The sequence below is a fragment of the Dermacentor variabilis genome, chromosome 2 (genome assembly GCF_050947875.1).
Source record: "Dermacentor variabilis isolate Ectoservices chromosome 2, ASM5094787v1, whole genome shotgun sequence".
NCBI classification, from domain to species: Eukaryota; Metazoa; Arthropoda; class Arachnida; order Ixodida; family Ixodidae; genus Dermacentor; species Dermacentor variabilis.
Genome location: NC_134569.1, coordinates 242,496,846 through 242,512,604, shown reverse-complemented (window position 1 = coordinate 242,512,604; position 15,759 = coordinate 242,496,846). Strand labels below are relative to the sequence as shown.

The window sequence follows — 15,759 nt, the reverse complement described above, 5'->3', positions numbered from 1 at the left end:
GACTTTACCGGGATTTCGCCTTCGCGTCTCTGAGGCGTCTTAGGCGATAGCTAAGGACACCTTGGAATTTTTAACGCCAGCGCTTTTTTGAACCCCCATTGAGCGTTGTGCCAACCTTCGCATGTGGCACCTAACGCGTTGAAATAATGAAACCATTTAATATCAAGCGTTCTCCTATTAGGAAATATGTGTGCTTAAAGGACATCGACGACGCGACTATTGATATACAGGTGATACGTCCAGACTTACTGATTGATTACACAGGACTGAGATGCGCTCACTGGTATTATTATGCGGCTCGAAACACCGCACCGTGATATCAAGCGGGTTTTCCAAGGCCTAACATGTCTGTCGCCCTATTGTGCATCGATCATCGCCCTATTCTGCCACAAGAAAAGTGGAAACATACCAATGAATAAATGGCTCACAGACGCCATCTCTCCAATGATATTCACTGCATGTTCAGAAAGCTATTAAACTGGGAAGGTTTAGTAGTGAGAATAAACGACGAATATCGGAACAACCTTCGCTTCGCAGATGACATTGTCCTGTTCGGCAACACTGAGGCGAGTCTAGCAGTGCTATTGGAGGAACTATAGGGCAGTAAATGGGATATTCTCACGTGGTAGTGACGTTACAGAACACAGTAGCAATACTGTGAAAGACAAAACTAGCTTTTATTGGGCGAACCTGTGCCCACAAAGACAGGCTACGCTTAAAGCACAACGATAGCGGCGAACGCAGTCGGCGATCGTCGAAAATCTGATCAGCGGGTCAAGCGCGTCCGCATTGATACAGCAGTCTTCGAATGTTCCAGACTAATCTTTCAGACCCGCGTGCCTTCCACAAAGCTCTACACCATTCGCGTCAGGCGATGAAATCAGATAACACAAGGTTCGGCAACAAGAGACAGCGTATAGAAACATCGATAACTTTCCAGAAACTTCGGATACACGCAGGCGCGTCCCGCGCTGTGCGTTAACATTTTTAGGCGGTGAAACGTGTCGCCCGATAAAAACAAGTACACCGTGTCAATACCCCCCTCTTAAAAAGCATCGACACGATGCTGCAAACGAAGGTAATAAAAACCCGTAGCAAAGAGAACAACAAAATAAGGAAGTTCGTCAGCGCCCGTAAAAGGGTTTAAGACGCACCACGTGGACGACTTCAGATCGCGCTCAACGCCGCTGAGAATGCGAAATGCCGTCTGGCACGACCTCATAGTCAAGTCAAGTGCGCCAATACGTCGAATGACCTTGTAGGGTCCGAAATAGCGTCCCAGTAGTTTCTCACTCAGTCCGCATCGGCGTATCGGGATCCAAACCCAAACACGGTCGCCGGGCTGGTATTCAACGGAGCGTCGTCGTAGGTTGTAGTGTCGCCCGTCGGTCCTCTGTTGATTCTTGAACCGCAGGTGGGCGAGCTGTCGAGCTTCTTCGGCGCGCTGGAGAAAGGTGGCCACGTCAAGATTCTCTTCGTCGCAGACGTGCGGCAGCATGGCGTCGCGAGTAGTCGTCGGATTCCTACCGTAAACCAGCTTGAACGGCGTGACCACTGTTATTTCCTGCACCGCCGTGTTGTAAGCAAAGGTTACGTAGGGCAGGACCGCGTCCCACGTCTTGTTCTCGAGGACGGTGTACATAGCTAGCATGTCGGCGAGGGTATTGTTCAGGCACTCCGTGAGACCATTCGTCTGCGGGTGGTAAGCAGTTGTCCTCCAGTGGCTTGTCTTGCTGTATTGCAGAATGGTTTGGGTGAGCTCTGCGGTAAAAGCCGTTCCTCTGTCGGTGATGAGGACTTCTGGGGCACCATGTCGCAGCAGGATGTTCTCGACGAAAAATTTCGCCTCTTCAGCTGAGCTGCCCTTCGGTAGAGCTTTAGTTGTTGACGTCGGAAACGGTCCCAGCAAATCCATCCCGATCTCTTGAAATGGTCGGTAAGGGGGTTCGATCGGCTGTAGTAATCCTGCTGGCCTTATCGGTGGTGTCTTGCGTCGCTGACACTCTCGGCATGTCTTGACGTAACGGGCGACGTCGGCGGTCAGACGCGGCCAGTAATACCTTTCCTGTATCCTCGACAGCGTCCGTGAGAATCCGAGGTGCCCAGCAGTTGGATCATCATGTAGGGCGTGGAGTGCTTCTGGACGCAGCGCTGACGGAACAACAACAACGTAGCTGGCGCGCACTGGCGAGTTCTTTTTCACGCGTAGGTTGTTTTGTAGCGTGAACGAAGACAATCCGCGCTTAAATGCCCTAGGGACAACGTCGGTGTTCCCTTCCAAATACTCGACGAGGCTTTTTAGCACCGGGTCTGCTCGTTGCTGTTTAGTGAAGTCTTCCGCGCTTATTATTCCGAGGAAGGCGTCGTTGTCCTCGTCGTCTTGCGGCGGGGGATCGATGGCGGCGCATGATAGGCACTCGGCGTCAGAGTGTTTTCGCCCGGACTTGTAGATTACCGTGACGTCATATTCTTGCAGCCTGAGGCTCCACCGCGCCAGGCGTCCTGAAGGGTCCTTTAAGTTAGCTAGCCAACACAACGCGTGATGGTCGCTGACGACTTTGAATGGCCTGCCATATAGGTAAGGGCGGAATTTTGCTGTAGCCCAAATGATAGCGAGGCATTTCTTTTCAGTCGTAGAATAATCGCCTTCCGCTTTTGACAGCGACAGCTAGCATAAGATACGACGCATTCAAGTCCATCTTTCCTCTGGACTAGGACGGCACCGAGGCCTACGCTGCTGGCGTCAGTGTGGATTTCGGTATCGGCGCCTTCGTCGAAGTGTGCAAGTACAGGCGGCGACTGCATGCGTCGTTTGAGTTCTTGAAATGCGTCGGCCTGTGGCGTATCTTACTTGAACTCGACGTCACATTTGGTTAGCCGTGTTAGCGGCTCAGCGATGCGGGAAAAGTCCTTGACAAAGCTCCTGTAGTAGGCACACATGCCAAGGAATCTACGCAGTGCCTTCTTGTCAGTGGCCTGCGGGAACATTGCGGTGGCAGCTGCCTTCTGCGGGCCGGGTCGTACTCCAGATTTGATGATGACGTGGCCTAGAAACAAAAGCTCATCGTAGGCGAAGCGGCACTTTTCCGGCTTTAGAGTAAGCCCTGATGTCTTGATGGCCTCTAGTACTGTTGCAAGCCGCCTAAGGTGATCGTCGAAATTTCCGGTGAAGACGATGATGTCATCCAAGTAAACGAGACACGTCTGCCACTTCAATCCTGCTAACACCGTGTCCATGACGCGCTGAAACTTTGCAGGCACCGAGCATAGTCCAAATGGCATGACCATGAACTCGTAGAGGCCGTCTGGCGTGATGAAGGCGGTGTTTTCGCTTTCTCTCTCGTCGACTTCTATTTGCCAGTAGCCAGACTTGAGGTCCATCGACGAGAAGTATTTAACGTTGCAGAGCTGATCCAATGCGTCGTCTATCCGTGGAAGGGGGTATACGTCCTTCTTCGTGATCTTCTTCTGTCGACGATAATCGACGCAGAAACGTAGGGTTCCGTCCTTTTTCTTCACCAGGTCTACAGGAGATGCCCACGTACTTTTCGACGGCTGGGTGATGTCGTCGCGCAGCATTTCGTCGACTTTTTGTCTTATAGCTTCGCGTTCTCGCGTCGAAACTCGCTAAGGGCTCTGGCGGAGTGGTCGAGCGCGCTCTTCGGTGATTATGCGATGCTTTGCGACTGGTGTTTGTTGAATCCTCGATGACGTCCAAAAGCAGTCTTTGCATCGTCGAAGCAGACTTCTGAGCTTTTGCTCTTAATCACGGGGAGACTTGGATTTATGTCGAAGTCTGGCTCGGGGATTGCGGTCGTCGAGGTAGATGCGACAGAATCCGACAGGACAAACGCATTGCTGGTTTCCATAATTTCCTCGATGTATGTTATCGTCGTGCACTTGTTGATGTGCTTGAACTCCTGGCTGAAGTTCGTCAGCAACACTTTCGTGTTTCCTCCGTGCAGTCGAGCGATCCCTCTTGCAACGCAAATTTCACGGTCGAGCATTAGACGTTGGTCACCTTCGATGACGCCTTCTACGTAAGCGGCCGTTTCGGTGCCGACCGAAATAACAATGCTGGAGCGAGGCGGGATGCTCACTTGATCTTCGAGCACACTCAAGGCGTGGTGACAACGATGGCTCTCCGGTGGTATCGCTTGATCTTCCGTCAGCGTTATTGACAGGTCGATGATTGCGCCGTGTAGGTTCAGGAAGTCCACGCCGAGAATGACGTCTCGTAAACACTGTTGCAGGATAACGAAGGTGGCAGGGTAAGTGCGGTTGTGAATGGTAATTCTTGCCGTGCACATTCCAGTCGGCGTTATGAGGTCCCTCCAGAGGTCCGAATTTGAGGGCCTTCCCATACAGTCTTTACTTTCTTCAACTGGGCGGCGATGGGTTCACTCATGAAGGAGTAATCGGCTCCTGTGTCTACTAAGGCGGTGACAGCATGGCCGTCGAGAAGCACGTCGAGGTCGGTGGTTCTTTGTCTTGCGTTACAGTCAGGTCTTGGCGTCGGATGACGGCTGCGTGGCGTTGACCTGTGACGGGTACGTGGCGTCGTCAGGTTGCCTTTCGTCGGCGCATTTGCTTCCAGACTTCGTCGGGACGGCGGCGTGTCGTTATGTCGTCGAGGTGGCTTCGACGAACAGCAACCGCACCTCCATCGGTTGCTGCTTTCAGTTTTCCGGATATGGGCTCGCAGAGCGTCCCCGGGCTGGGCCAGTGTATGGTCGGCGCTGTGGCGACAGGTAGCGGCCTGGTGATGGTGAACGGGACGGTCGTCGAGGGCTCCACTGAGTGGCGGCGAGGTAGTCGGCGATATCGCCAGGTCGTTCGCCAAGCTGTGGTCTCGGTGCGTTAACGGCGAAACCTCGGAGTCTCATCTCCCGGTTTGGGCATCGACGGTAGATGTGCCCGGCTTCCCCGCAGTGATAGCAAAGCGGACGATGGTCGGCGGCGCGCCAAACATCAGTCTTCCTTGGAATGCTGCGTGGGGTGACGGGTTGGCGTGCTGGCGGTGGGGGTGCTGGCGGACGACGGAACTGTGTCGTCACTGGGCCCTGCCGTGGGCGCGTAGGGGGAACGTGACGGCGGGCTACAGCGGCGTATGTCATCGCTTGCGCCTGAGGCTGTGGCGATTCAGGGGTTCCTCTGAGTTGTTGGAGCTCCTCACGTACGGCGTCGGCAATGGAAGCCACTTGAGGCTGCGATGAAGGCAAGACCTTGCGCAGTTCTTCGCGCACAATGGCCCTGATGGTCTCTTGGAGATCACCGGAGCCCAGTGCTTGTATGGCGCACTGAGGCGTGAGCACTTGGCGGCTATATTGCCTAGTGCACATTTCTAAAGTTTTCTTAATCGTCGTAGCCTCTGTCAGGAACTCAGCTACGGTCTTCGGTGGGTTTCGGATTAGTCCGGCGAAAAGTACTTGCTCTACGCCTCGCATCGAGAAACGCACTTATTTTCTCTTCGGACATTTCCGGGTCGGTGTGCCAGAAAAGAGGGGTCATCTCTTCTGTGAAGACGGCGATGGTCTCATGGGGTAGTTCAAATCAAATCAAATCAGTTTATTTTTCATCTCAAGGATGAGGGCAGGCTCGGGAGAAAAGTGACATCAGTCACTTGAGGGGAACCCGAGCCTCCCTGATACATGGAATGCATTGAGGACAGACGAACAAAACTCGTTCATAGCAAGAAGGAGTTAATATTTACAACTCGTAATACACATAGATTCGTCATGAATTGAAAATATAGATATACAGATTCCTTTACGGTTAAATTATACAGTATAATACATGAAGACAAATTCCAATATACACTGAAAGTTTAGTTAGTGATAAACAATATTGCATTGATTTCATGATAAAAGGGCTTCCCTAATAACACGTATGCCACATTCTTCAATTATTATCTTTTTTTAATTAATTTGTTTAATAAAACAGGAACAGTGAAGCGGAGCATTTGTCGGCCAAAGTGTGTTCTGCACAATGGAATAATCCAGTGTTGTTGGTAACGAGTAGGGTATGGGATAGTGTACGGTTCAAGTTGAAAAATATCCAAAAAAGCTCGATTGCTATTGAGCACGGATTTTTTATATCTTATTGCTAGGTAATACTCGTAAAGCTGATGAATTGGGATAATGTTAAACCGCTTAAATAATTCACCCGTATGTGCATAGTAGTCAACATTAGCAATGTGCCTAATCGCTTTTTTCTGTAGTTTGTATAGTCTATTAATGTTCGTTGCTGTTGTACTTCCCCATACCAAAAAACAATAACTGACATGCGATAAAAACAAGCTGTTATAAAGTGTTATCTTAACGGAAACTGGAAGCAAGGAACGCAGTCGTGCAAGTATACCTACACATTTGGAAATATTAGTTATTAGTTTATTAATTTGTGGTTCCCATGACATTATACAATTAAAAAACACTCCTAAAGTTTTAACCGTCTCTACAATTTCAATCGTCGCGCTACCTAAGCGTAAGGCATCGCGTGGAGAAGTAAGCTGCATCCGCGAGTGAAAAATAACTGCTTTTGTTTTTGATGCGTTAATGACTAATGAATTTTGCTCACTCCATGCATACAGGTTCTCTAATGTAGTGTTGATAAGTGAAGTCAATGCACTCACATCATTACCGGTGAAGAAAATGCTAGTGTCATCGGCATAGATTATATATTTAGGTTTGTCATTAATTTTTACAATGTCGTTGATGTATAGGTTAAAAAGCAGCGGCCCTAAAATACTACCTTGTGGTACCCCAGTGATTATCGGTTGAAGAGAAGAGCAGTAATTGTTAATTTTTACACATTGCGATCGGCACTTAAGATATGATTTCAAGAGTGAAAGTGGGATGCCACGAATACCATACATTTCTAGTTTTTCAATTAAAGTGTAGTGACAGAGACGATCAAAGGCCTTGGAAAAATCTATAAAGATTCCAATGCAGAGTTGCCTATCTTCAAAAGATTTTAGAATTATTTCTTTTTGGGCTAGTAAAGCAGTCTCAGTCGAACTGCCCTTCATGAAACCGTATTGCGATTTTGTTATTATGTGAAATTTGGTGCAAAAGTTTATAACTCCTTTAAAAATAATTTTTTCAAAGCCTTTTGAAAATATCGGTAATATGGAGATGGGTCGGTAGTTCCCAAGGTCATTTTTGTCTCCTTTTTTATGTAGCACAGTGACAACAGACGTTTGCATTTGTTTTGGAAAACAGCCTGTCGATAAAGACAGGTTATAAATGTGAGTGAGCACAGGAGCTATAATATGGATTACATGCTTGATCGGAGATATCTGAAAACCGTCTATGTCACGTGCGCTGGTGTTCTTTAGTGTAGAGAACGTTAACACTATTTCTTGATCGTCAGTTGGTGCGAAAAAGATACTGTTCGTTTCTGTAGTCTGTGCACGAGTTAAGTTGGCCTCGGGTATCCAGCAGAACTTCGGCCCTTTCTTTTCGGACAACGCTTGTGAACGTCCTGCGGATGTTGCTGCGGAACAAGTCCCATGTTGCAAGGGTGGACTCCTGTTTCTCGAACCAAGTCCTCGCGGCATCTTCCAAGGAGAAACACACATGTCGTAGCTGATCCTCAGAAGTCTAGTTCTTGAAAGTCGAGATCCTTTCGAAGGTTTCGAGCCAGGTTTCCGGATCCTCCGACGTAGCTCCACGGAAGGTAGGGGGCTCTCTTTGTTGTTGAAGTACGATGGGTGACACTGGGGACGCCATTGTGGTTGTCGTGGCCACAGTCTTCTTGGTCTTCTCAGGTAGAAGTCCGTGCTCCGGGGGCAGCTGTTGTAGACGGCGGCTTGGTCGATGGTCCGAGACTACGTTAGTGCTCTCTTCGCGGTCCGGGCTTGGATCACGGCTTGTCGGGGGCGTCCGGTACATGGACGAAAAGCAATTCCACCATATGTCACGTGGCAGTGACGTTAGAGAACACAGTAGCAATACTGTGAAAGACAAAACTAGCTTTTATTGCGCGAACCTGTGCCCACAAAGACAGGCTACACTTAAAGCACAACGATAGCGGCGAACACAGTCGGCGATCGTCGAAAATCTGATCAGCGGGTCAAGTGCGTCGGCATTTATACAGCAGTCGTCGAATGTTCCAAACTAATCGTTGGGACCCGCGTGCCTTCCACAAAGTTCTACACCATTCGCGTCAGGCGATGAAATCAGATAACATAAGGTTCGGCGACAACAGACAGCAGATAGAAGTATCGATAACTTTCCAGAAACTTCGGATACATGCAGGCGCGTCCCGCGCTGTGCAATAGCATTTTTAGGCGGTGAAACGTGTCGCCCCATAAACACAAACAAGTACACGTGTCAATATAATAGGGCTCAGTGAAGTTAGGAGGACTAAACAAGCATATACAGTGCTAAAAAGCGGGCACGTCTTGTGGTACCGGGGCTTATCGGAAAGACGAGAACTAGGTGTCGGATTCCTAATAAGGATATAGCTGGTAACATACAGGAATTCTATAGCATTACCGAGAGGGTGGCAGGTCTTTTTGTGAAACTTAATAACAGGTACAAATTGAAGGTCGCACTGGTCAACGCCCCTACATCCAGTCATGATCACCTGGAAGTCGAGAGCATCTATGAAGACGTGGAATCGGCGATCGGTAAAGAGAAAACGAAATACACTATACTAATGGGCGACTTCAATGCCAAGGAAGGCATGAAGCAGGCTGGAGATAAGGCAGTGCAGGAATATGGCGTAGGCACTAGCAATAGCAGGGGAGAGTTATTAGTAGAGTTTGCGGAACAGAAAAATATGCGGATAATGAATACATTCTTCCGCGAGCGGGATAGCCGAAATTGGACGTGGCGGAGCCCGAACGGTGAGACTAGAAACGAAATAGACTTTATACTCTGCGCTGACCCTGGCATCATACAAGATGTGGACGTGCTCGGCAAGCTGCCCTGCAGTGACTATAGGATGGTAAGAACTCGAATTAGCCTAGACTTGAGTAGGGAACGGAAGAAACTGGTACTTAAGAAGCCGATCACTAAGTTAGCGGTAAGAGAAAAAATAGAGGAATTCCAGATCAAGCTACAGAACAGGTATTCGGCCTTAACTCAGGAAGAGGACCTTAGTGTTGAAGATATGAAGGACAATCTTAAAGGAGTGTGCAATAGATGTCGGTGGTAACACCGTTAGACAGAATGCCAGTAAGCTTTGGGAGCAGACGAAAGATCTGATCAAGGAACGCCAATGTATGAAAGCCTCTAACCCTACAGCAAGAATACAACTGGCAGAACTTTCGAAGTTAATCAACAAGCGTAAGACAGCTGACATAAAGAAGTATAATATGGACGGAATTGAACATGCTCTCAGGAATGGAGGAAGCCTAAAAGCGGTGAAGAAGAAACTAGGAATAGGCAAGAATAAGACTGCGTTAAGAGACAAAGCTGGTAATATCATTACTAATATGAATGACATAGTTCAAGTGGCTAAGGAGTTCTATAGAGATTTATACAGTACCAGTGGCACACACGACTATAATGGAAAAGAGAATAGTCTAGAGGAATTCGAAATCGCACAGATAACGCCGGAAGAACTAAAGAAAGCCTTGGGAGCTATGCAAAGGGGGAAGGCAGCTGGGGAGGATCAGGCAACATCAGATTTGTTGAAGGATGGTGGACAGATTGTTCTAGAGAAACTGGCCACCCTGTATACGCAATGCCTTATGACCTCGAGCGTACCGGATTCTTGGAAGAACGCTAACATAATCCTAATCCTTAAGAAAGGGGGCGCCAAAGACTTGAAAAATTATAGACCGATCAGCTTACTGTCCGTTGCCTACAAACCATTTACTAAGGCAATCGCAAATAGAATCAGGAACACCTTAGATATATGTCAAGCAAACGACCAGGCAGGATTCCGTAAAAGCTACTCAACAATAGATCATATTCACACTATCAATCAGGTGATAGAGAAATGTGCGGAATATAACCAACCCTTATATATAGCTTTCATTGATTACGAGAAAGCGTTTGATTCTGTCGAAACCTCAGCAGTCATAGAGGCATTACGGAATCAGGGTGTAGACGAGCCGTATGTAAAAATACTGAAAGATATCTATAGCGGCTCCACAGCCACCGTAGTCCTCCATAAAGCAAGCAACCAAATCCCAATAAAGAAAGGCGTCAGGCAGGGAGATACGATATCTCCAATGCTATTCACAGCGTGTTTACAGGAGGTATTCAGAGACCTGGATTTGGAAGAATTGGGGATAAAAGTTATTGGAGAATACCTTAGTAACTTGCGATTCGCTGATGATATTGCCTTGCTTAGTAACTCAGGGGACCAATTGCAATGCATGCTCACTGACCTGGAGAGGCAAAGCAGAAGAGTGGGTCTAAAAATTACTTTGCAGAAAACTAAAGTAATGCTTAACAGTCTCGGAAGAGAACAGCAATTTACAATAGGCAGCGAGGCACTGAAAGTGGTAAGAGAATACATCTACTTTGGACAGGTAGTGACCGCGGATCCAGATCATGAGACTGACATAATCAGAAGAATAAGAAAGGGCTGGGGTGCGTTTGGCAGGCATTCTCAGATCATGAACAGCAGGTTGCCATTATCCCTCAAGAGAAAAGTATATAACAGCTGTGTCTTACCAGTGCTCACGTACGGGGCGGAAACCTGGAGGCTTACGAAAAGGGTTCTACTTAAATTGAGGATGACGCAACGAGCTATGGAATGAAGAATGGTAGGTGTAACGTTAAGGGACAAGAAAAGAGCGGATTGGGTGAGGGAACAAACGTGAGTTAATGACATCTTAGTTGAAATCAAGAAAAAGAAATGGGGCCATGGGCAGGACATGTAATGCGGAGGGAAGATAACCGATAGTCATTAAGGGTTACGGACTAGATTCCAAGGGAAGGGAAGCGTAGCAGGGGGCGGTAGAAAGTTAGGTGGGCAGATGAGATTAAGAAGTTTGCAGGGACAACATGGCCACAATTAGTACATGACCATGGTAGTTAGAGAAGTATGGGAGAGGCCTTTGCCCTGCAGTGGGCGTAACCAGGCTGATGACGATGATCAGATAATTATGGAAGAGGCCTCTTCTCTGCAGCGGGCGTAGCCTCTGATGATGATGATGATGATGATGATGATGATGATGATGATGATGATGATGATCGTCATTTACCGTTGACTAAGTCTTATGCAGGTGAAATCAGCGATCAGCTTCATATCCATAAAGAGGAAACAAGACATGGAAGTCGAAAAGACTCGCCTCCGATATCAGCCGGAGCACAGCCTCTACGGCAGCGGCTGGTGATTTTCCGCCCACTTTGCTATGGTTGCGTATCGGTGCTAAGCCTAGCCAAGGTACTGTCAATAATCAGCGCCACTCACGACTATAGCAGCAGATGTACATCCACTCATCCACAGGTTTCACGCAATGCGTGAACTTAAAAGTAGGGAACTCGCAAATAAACCCTTTTATTCAATATTGAGGCATCCCTGCTGCCTGGACCGGTACCCTTAATGTGTGCATGTACTTAATTTCGCCACAATATGTTCCGTGCACGGAAGTACTGAAGAATGTGTACGAAGGAACAGCCGCCGCGATATGGTTCAATGCTGTCGGTTCGGCTCCCACCGGGATCGAGTTGTCGCTTCTACCATCTTCATTGCCTTTTTAATTTATTGCGGATATAAAGGTTACGGCAATGAACCCTCGTCTATATTTAATTTTAGGCATAATCAAAAAAGCACTGTTGATTTTCTTTCTACTGTCCTTGCTCAGTTGTTTCATACGGCTGTTGCTAGAGATCGAGCCGCTGGGATTCTGTGATTATTGTCCCTCGTTCATCTACTCCGATTCTGGCAAATGAGCAGTTCTTCCTGCCGGTTTTACCTCACTGCTCATCCAAGCATGAGCAAACTTGCAGCAGCGGTCCGCTGCCCGCCACCTTGGAATACCGAGTAATCAATGCTGACCCGTGTCTTTCCTGCTTTCTCTTTTTGTCGCCTTGCGCTACCCATTCAAGGTGTTCAGCCAGTACCAACTTGACGAAATGTCGGTTCTTCCGCAGACCAAGTACGAGCTATTATTAATTTAGGACTGCAAATTGGTTTAGTCAGATGGGGTTCACGGTTGTAAACGAAACACAGCGCTAATTAACACGAGGTACAGCACTCGTGTGGACGATTTCTCTATTCGCTTCTTGCGTTAGCGCTGTGTTTTGTTTAAACGTACCATTATTATTTTGCTCATGTGAATCCCCGTGCTCTTTCGGAAGTTCGGTCGGCTATGCTAAATTCGTCAGTTCCGTGGGTGGGTTGGCCATAGAGAAACATATCCACGTCAAGAGCAGACACTCGAGCCGTTTCGCGGCCGAGCAAGTAAGAGTCTGACCACCCGCCAAGCGGCGTAGCGATTTGCGCTTCCAATTCACCTCAAAGGTTGACGGGTTATCATACGTCTACGGGGTTACGTCCACGCATCCCGTTTCCATAGAGACGTCGATGCTGGACTGGTGATGTGCCGCTGGTCACGCCCACCTCACCGCGCTTTTCCACGCGCCGCCTCGCTCGTGCGGTGTTTCCTTTTCCCTGGAGAGATAATTTTGCTGTTTCTTGTGTTAAGAACAGTGTTTGCAAGACGTTTGTTATGCTGAGTGAGCCCATTTTGGACGTGTAGCATATAATTTGAGCCGTAGAAACCATTTACCACGCAGCCACCCGTTCGTTTTTGCACCTATCTTTTCCGGAAGAGCATTTGCATTACTTCCAACGCCTAATTTTCCGAAAGTCACTCGCAAGACATTCCCTTTGAAGCACAGAACTTGTTATATGTGCCTCACCCGTACCATCACACGAACGTTTCATTTGTCGTGGCTTGAGCAGTGTAATGCGCATTTGTGATCGTTTTGTGTAGGATGTTTACCTCACTGCAAGCTGCATGCGCCTAGCCCGGTTGGCAAGTGCCACTTTTACTTTACGCCTTGCTTGTCATTGCTAAAACATTCTTCTTGTAGTTTGTGTGTTTATCAGGTGTGTGATCAAGTATTTTTCTGTCCATTTCTCAATGTAAAAAGGTAAAAATCAACTTTCTTGTATGGAACCACTACTGTAAGAGCCCCTATTGTATGCAAAGAAACCCTAAAATAGCCCCTCAAAGAGCCCCTAATGTGTGCAGCTGAGGAAATCGGCTCAGAAACGGTAAAAGAATCGCGATAAACAGAGCCCTGACCGCATTATGTTTCCAACCTGCATGAGCTGATCCAGCGTTGCTGGTACTTCGAGAACCTTGGCGGCTTTTCCAGTAAAATGTTTGCGATCCGCGAGTTCATTACGTCAATTTGCACGGTATGCTTAAAGATGAAATATTAAAGCTCTTGCGCTCCAGTAGAAATGGCGCATTGAACGTTTCTGCAGCCAAAGGTACACCAGAATCGAAAACATTGTTATCGAAACCAAAAGCAAAACATAGCTAAGCCACGCGTATAAAATCTCGGCAGGCAAAATTAGCGGTCTCACCAGCCGCGCGGGGCGCTGGCGGCTCTGCAGTAGCTCGGCCGCAGGGCCCCACGGGAGTGTCCGCTCTCTACCGATATGGTTTGGCAGCCAAGAAAAAGCAAACCTTTCGCCATGGGGAATCCGCCGAAGGCCCTGGGCACAGACCATCCGCAGAACTGCCCCAGGAAGATCTCCAAGTAGAGCATGGGCACCGCCACGATGCACAGCATGACCAGATACACTGCCAGGAACACAACTGCGACAGCGAGAATCAATAAAAGACTGGCATATGTCGCTTGGGCCTATTTATGCACCGTGCCTCTTCCTTGAAGGTGGTGCTGAATCACGCTATGTTTCGTCTGTCGCCAACGACTCCACAATAATTGCGCAAGAAGCATTCACACCACACTACTTTGTCATCAACAGAGTGCTTAACAGGACCGGTTGGCACGCACTAGGGCGAATAAACAGCGGCGCTGCTTAAAAGGACAACAAAACAGGAGACGACACACACGAGCGCTGCGTAACGTCTGTTGTGGTCCTGTTCAAGAGCACTGTTTCTTCAATTTTGGGATGCTGAATTGAAATGTAACTTTGCAGTAGCCAGATATTTATTTTTTTCGGGTGTTTTGAAAACGGTTGAAGACGTCAGAACATCATTTTAGCCCCAGAAACATACCGTGAGCTCTAGGACTCCCCATCGGTTTGACTGGTGGCCCTGTCAAACTTCGTTCAGGCGGAAGTTTTCGGTTGGCTTCTTTCGCCAAAAGTTTCACAGTTTTTTCATCTCTGCTGTGCAAATAAATTTTATTGAACACTGAGCAAATAATAATAAGTAATTACTTCAATCATTTCTTCGTTTGTTTTTTATTTCGTTTTTTTTTTGTTTATCTGCTTAAGATGAAGCTTTAGCTCGGGTGCTCATATCTAAATACACGTAAAAGGAGAATTCGTTTTTCTCGGCAACCATTGCACCAAATTGGATGAGGTTTGTTATATTTAAAAGAAAAACTTAAGATCTAGTGAATGTTTGTTTTTATTTTTTATTTAGATCGTCATTCTTCATAAAAATTGGCAAAAATCAAAAAATTTTCAGAAAACGAAACTATCAAGTTTAGAACTATCTAACTCGGGAAGAAAAAACGATATCACAATCCTGTGAATGGCATCTGATAGTGCATCGGAAGCGTACAAAACTGATATCTTATACGTTAATCTGAAAAATTCAATGATATGCAAATACAGCTTTTGCCCAACCCTTATAAACAGCGTAACCAATTCATATAAGATATAAATTGACATATCGAATTTGTCTGTTTTAAATGATCTAATGGATGCCGCTTACGGAAGCGCAATGCCTTTCTTGATGCAGAGCTATTAATTTGTAAGCATCGTGCTTCTATTTTTTCGAACTTTCAAATTTTTGTAATTCTTCTAACAAAATTCAAGCCCTGAGTCTAAATTCTGCTTCCAACAGTCACTAGAACTTAACTTTCTCAAATGCGACAAATTTCATTAAAATCGATCCAGGGGTTATTTCAGTAAAAGGTTTTTGCGTTTTACCTGTATTTGAAAAGGCCGCGTCAGAGCTGGGCCCGAGCTAAAGCTTCCGCTGCCTCTTAAAAGGAAGCTTTAGCTCTGGTGCTCCTACCTGAATACATGTAAAAGGAGAATACGTTTGTCACGGCAACCACTGCATCAAATTTGACGAAGTTTGTTGTATTTAAAAGGAAAACTTAGTCTAGTGACTGTTGGTTTCAAATTTTCGATTTATATTCTCAGTGTTTTATTAAAAATTGTCAAAAATCTAAAATATTCAGGTAAACGAAACTATCATGTTTACAACTCCGTAACTCAGCAATGAAAAATAATAACTTAATTCTGGGAGTTGCATCTAATAGTACATCTAAAGCGGACAAAATTAATAAGTTACACATGACTCTCAAAGCATTTAGTAATATGGAAATACAGCTTTTGCAGAACCTTTGTAAACAACGTAACACATTGGCATAATATATGATATGACATATAGAATTTGCCTGCTTTTAATGATCTAATGTATGCCGTTTACAGAACCACGATATCGGTTCTTGATGCAGAGCTATTAATTTGTAAACTTCGTGATTCTACTTTATTCAAATGTACCAATTTTTGAACATCTTTTTAACAAAATGCGGGCCCTAAATCAAAATTCCGTTTACAACTGTCGCTAGATTTAACTTTCTCTCTCAAGTGCAACAAATTTCATTAATATCGATTCAGAAGTTATCTCAG

The 15,759-nt window shown here is 46.6% G+C and overlaps 1 protein-coding gene across 1 annotated transcript in view; it reads right to left on the bottom strand.

Moving 5' to 3' along the window:
- LOC142570737 (sodium-dependent nutrient amino acid transporter 1-like) overlaps window positions 1-15,759 on the bottom strand; it is a 118,036-nt gene that overhangs the window by 79,036 nt on the left and 23,241 nt on the right. Inside the window, exon 2 of the mRNA XM_075679081.1 lies at window positions 13,610-13,741. Coding sequence (XP_075535196.1) covers window positions 13,610-13,741 — 132 coding nt within the window. The remainder of the gene's footprint in view (window positions 1-13,609; window positions 13,742-15,759) is intronic.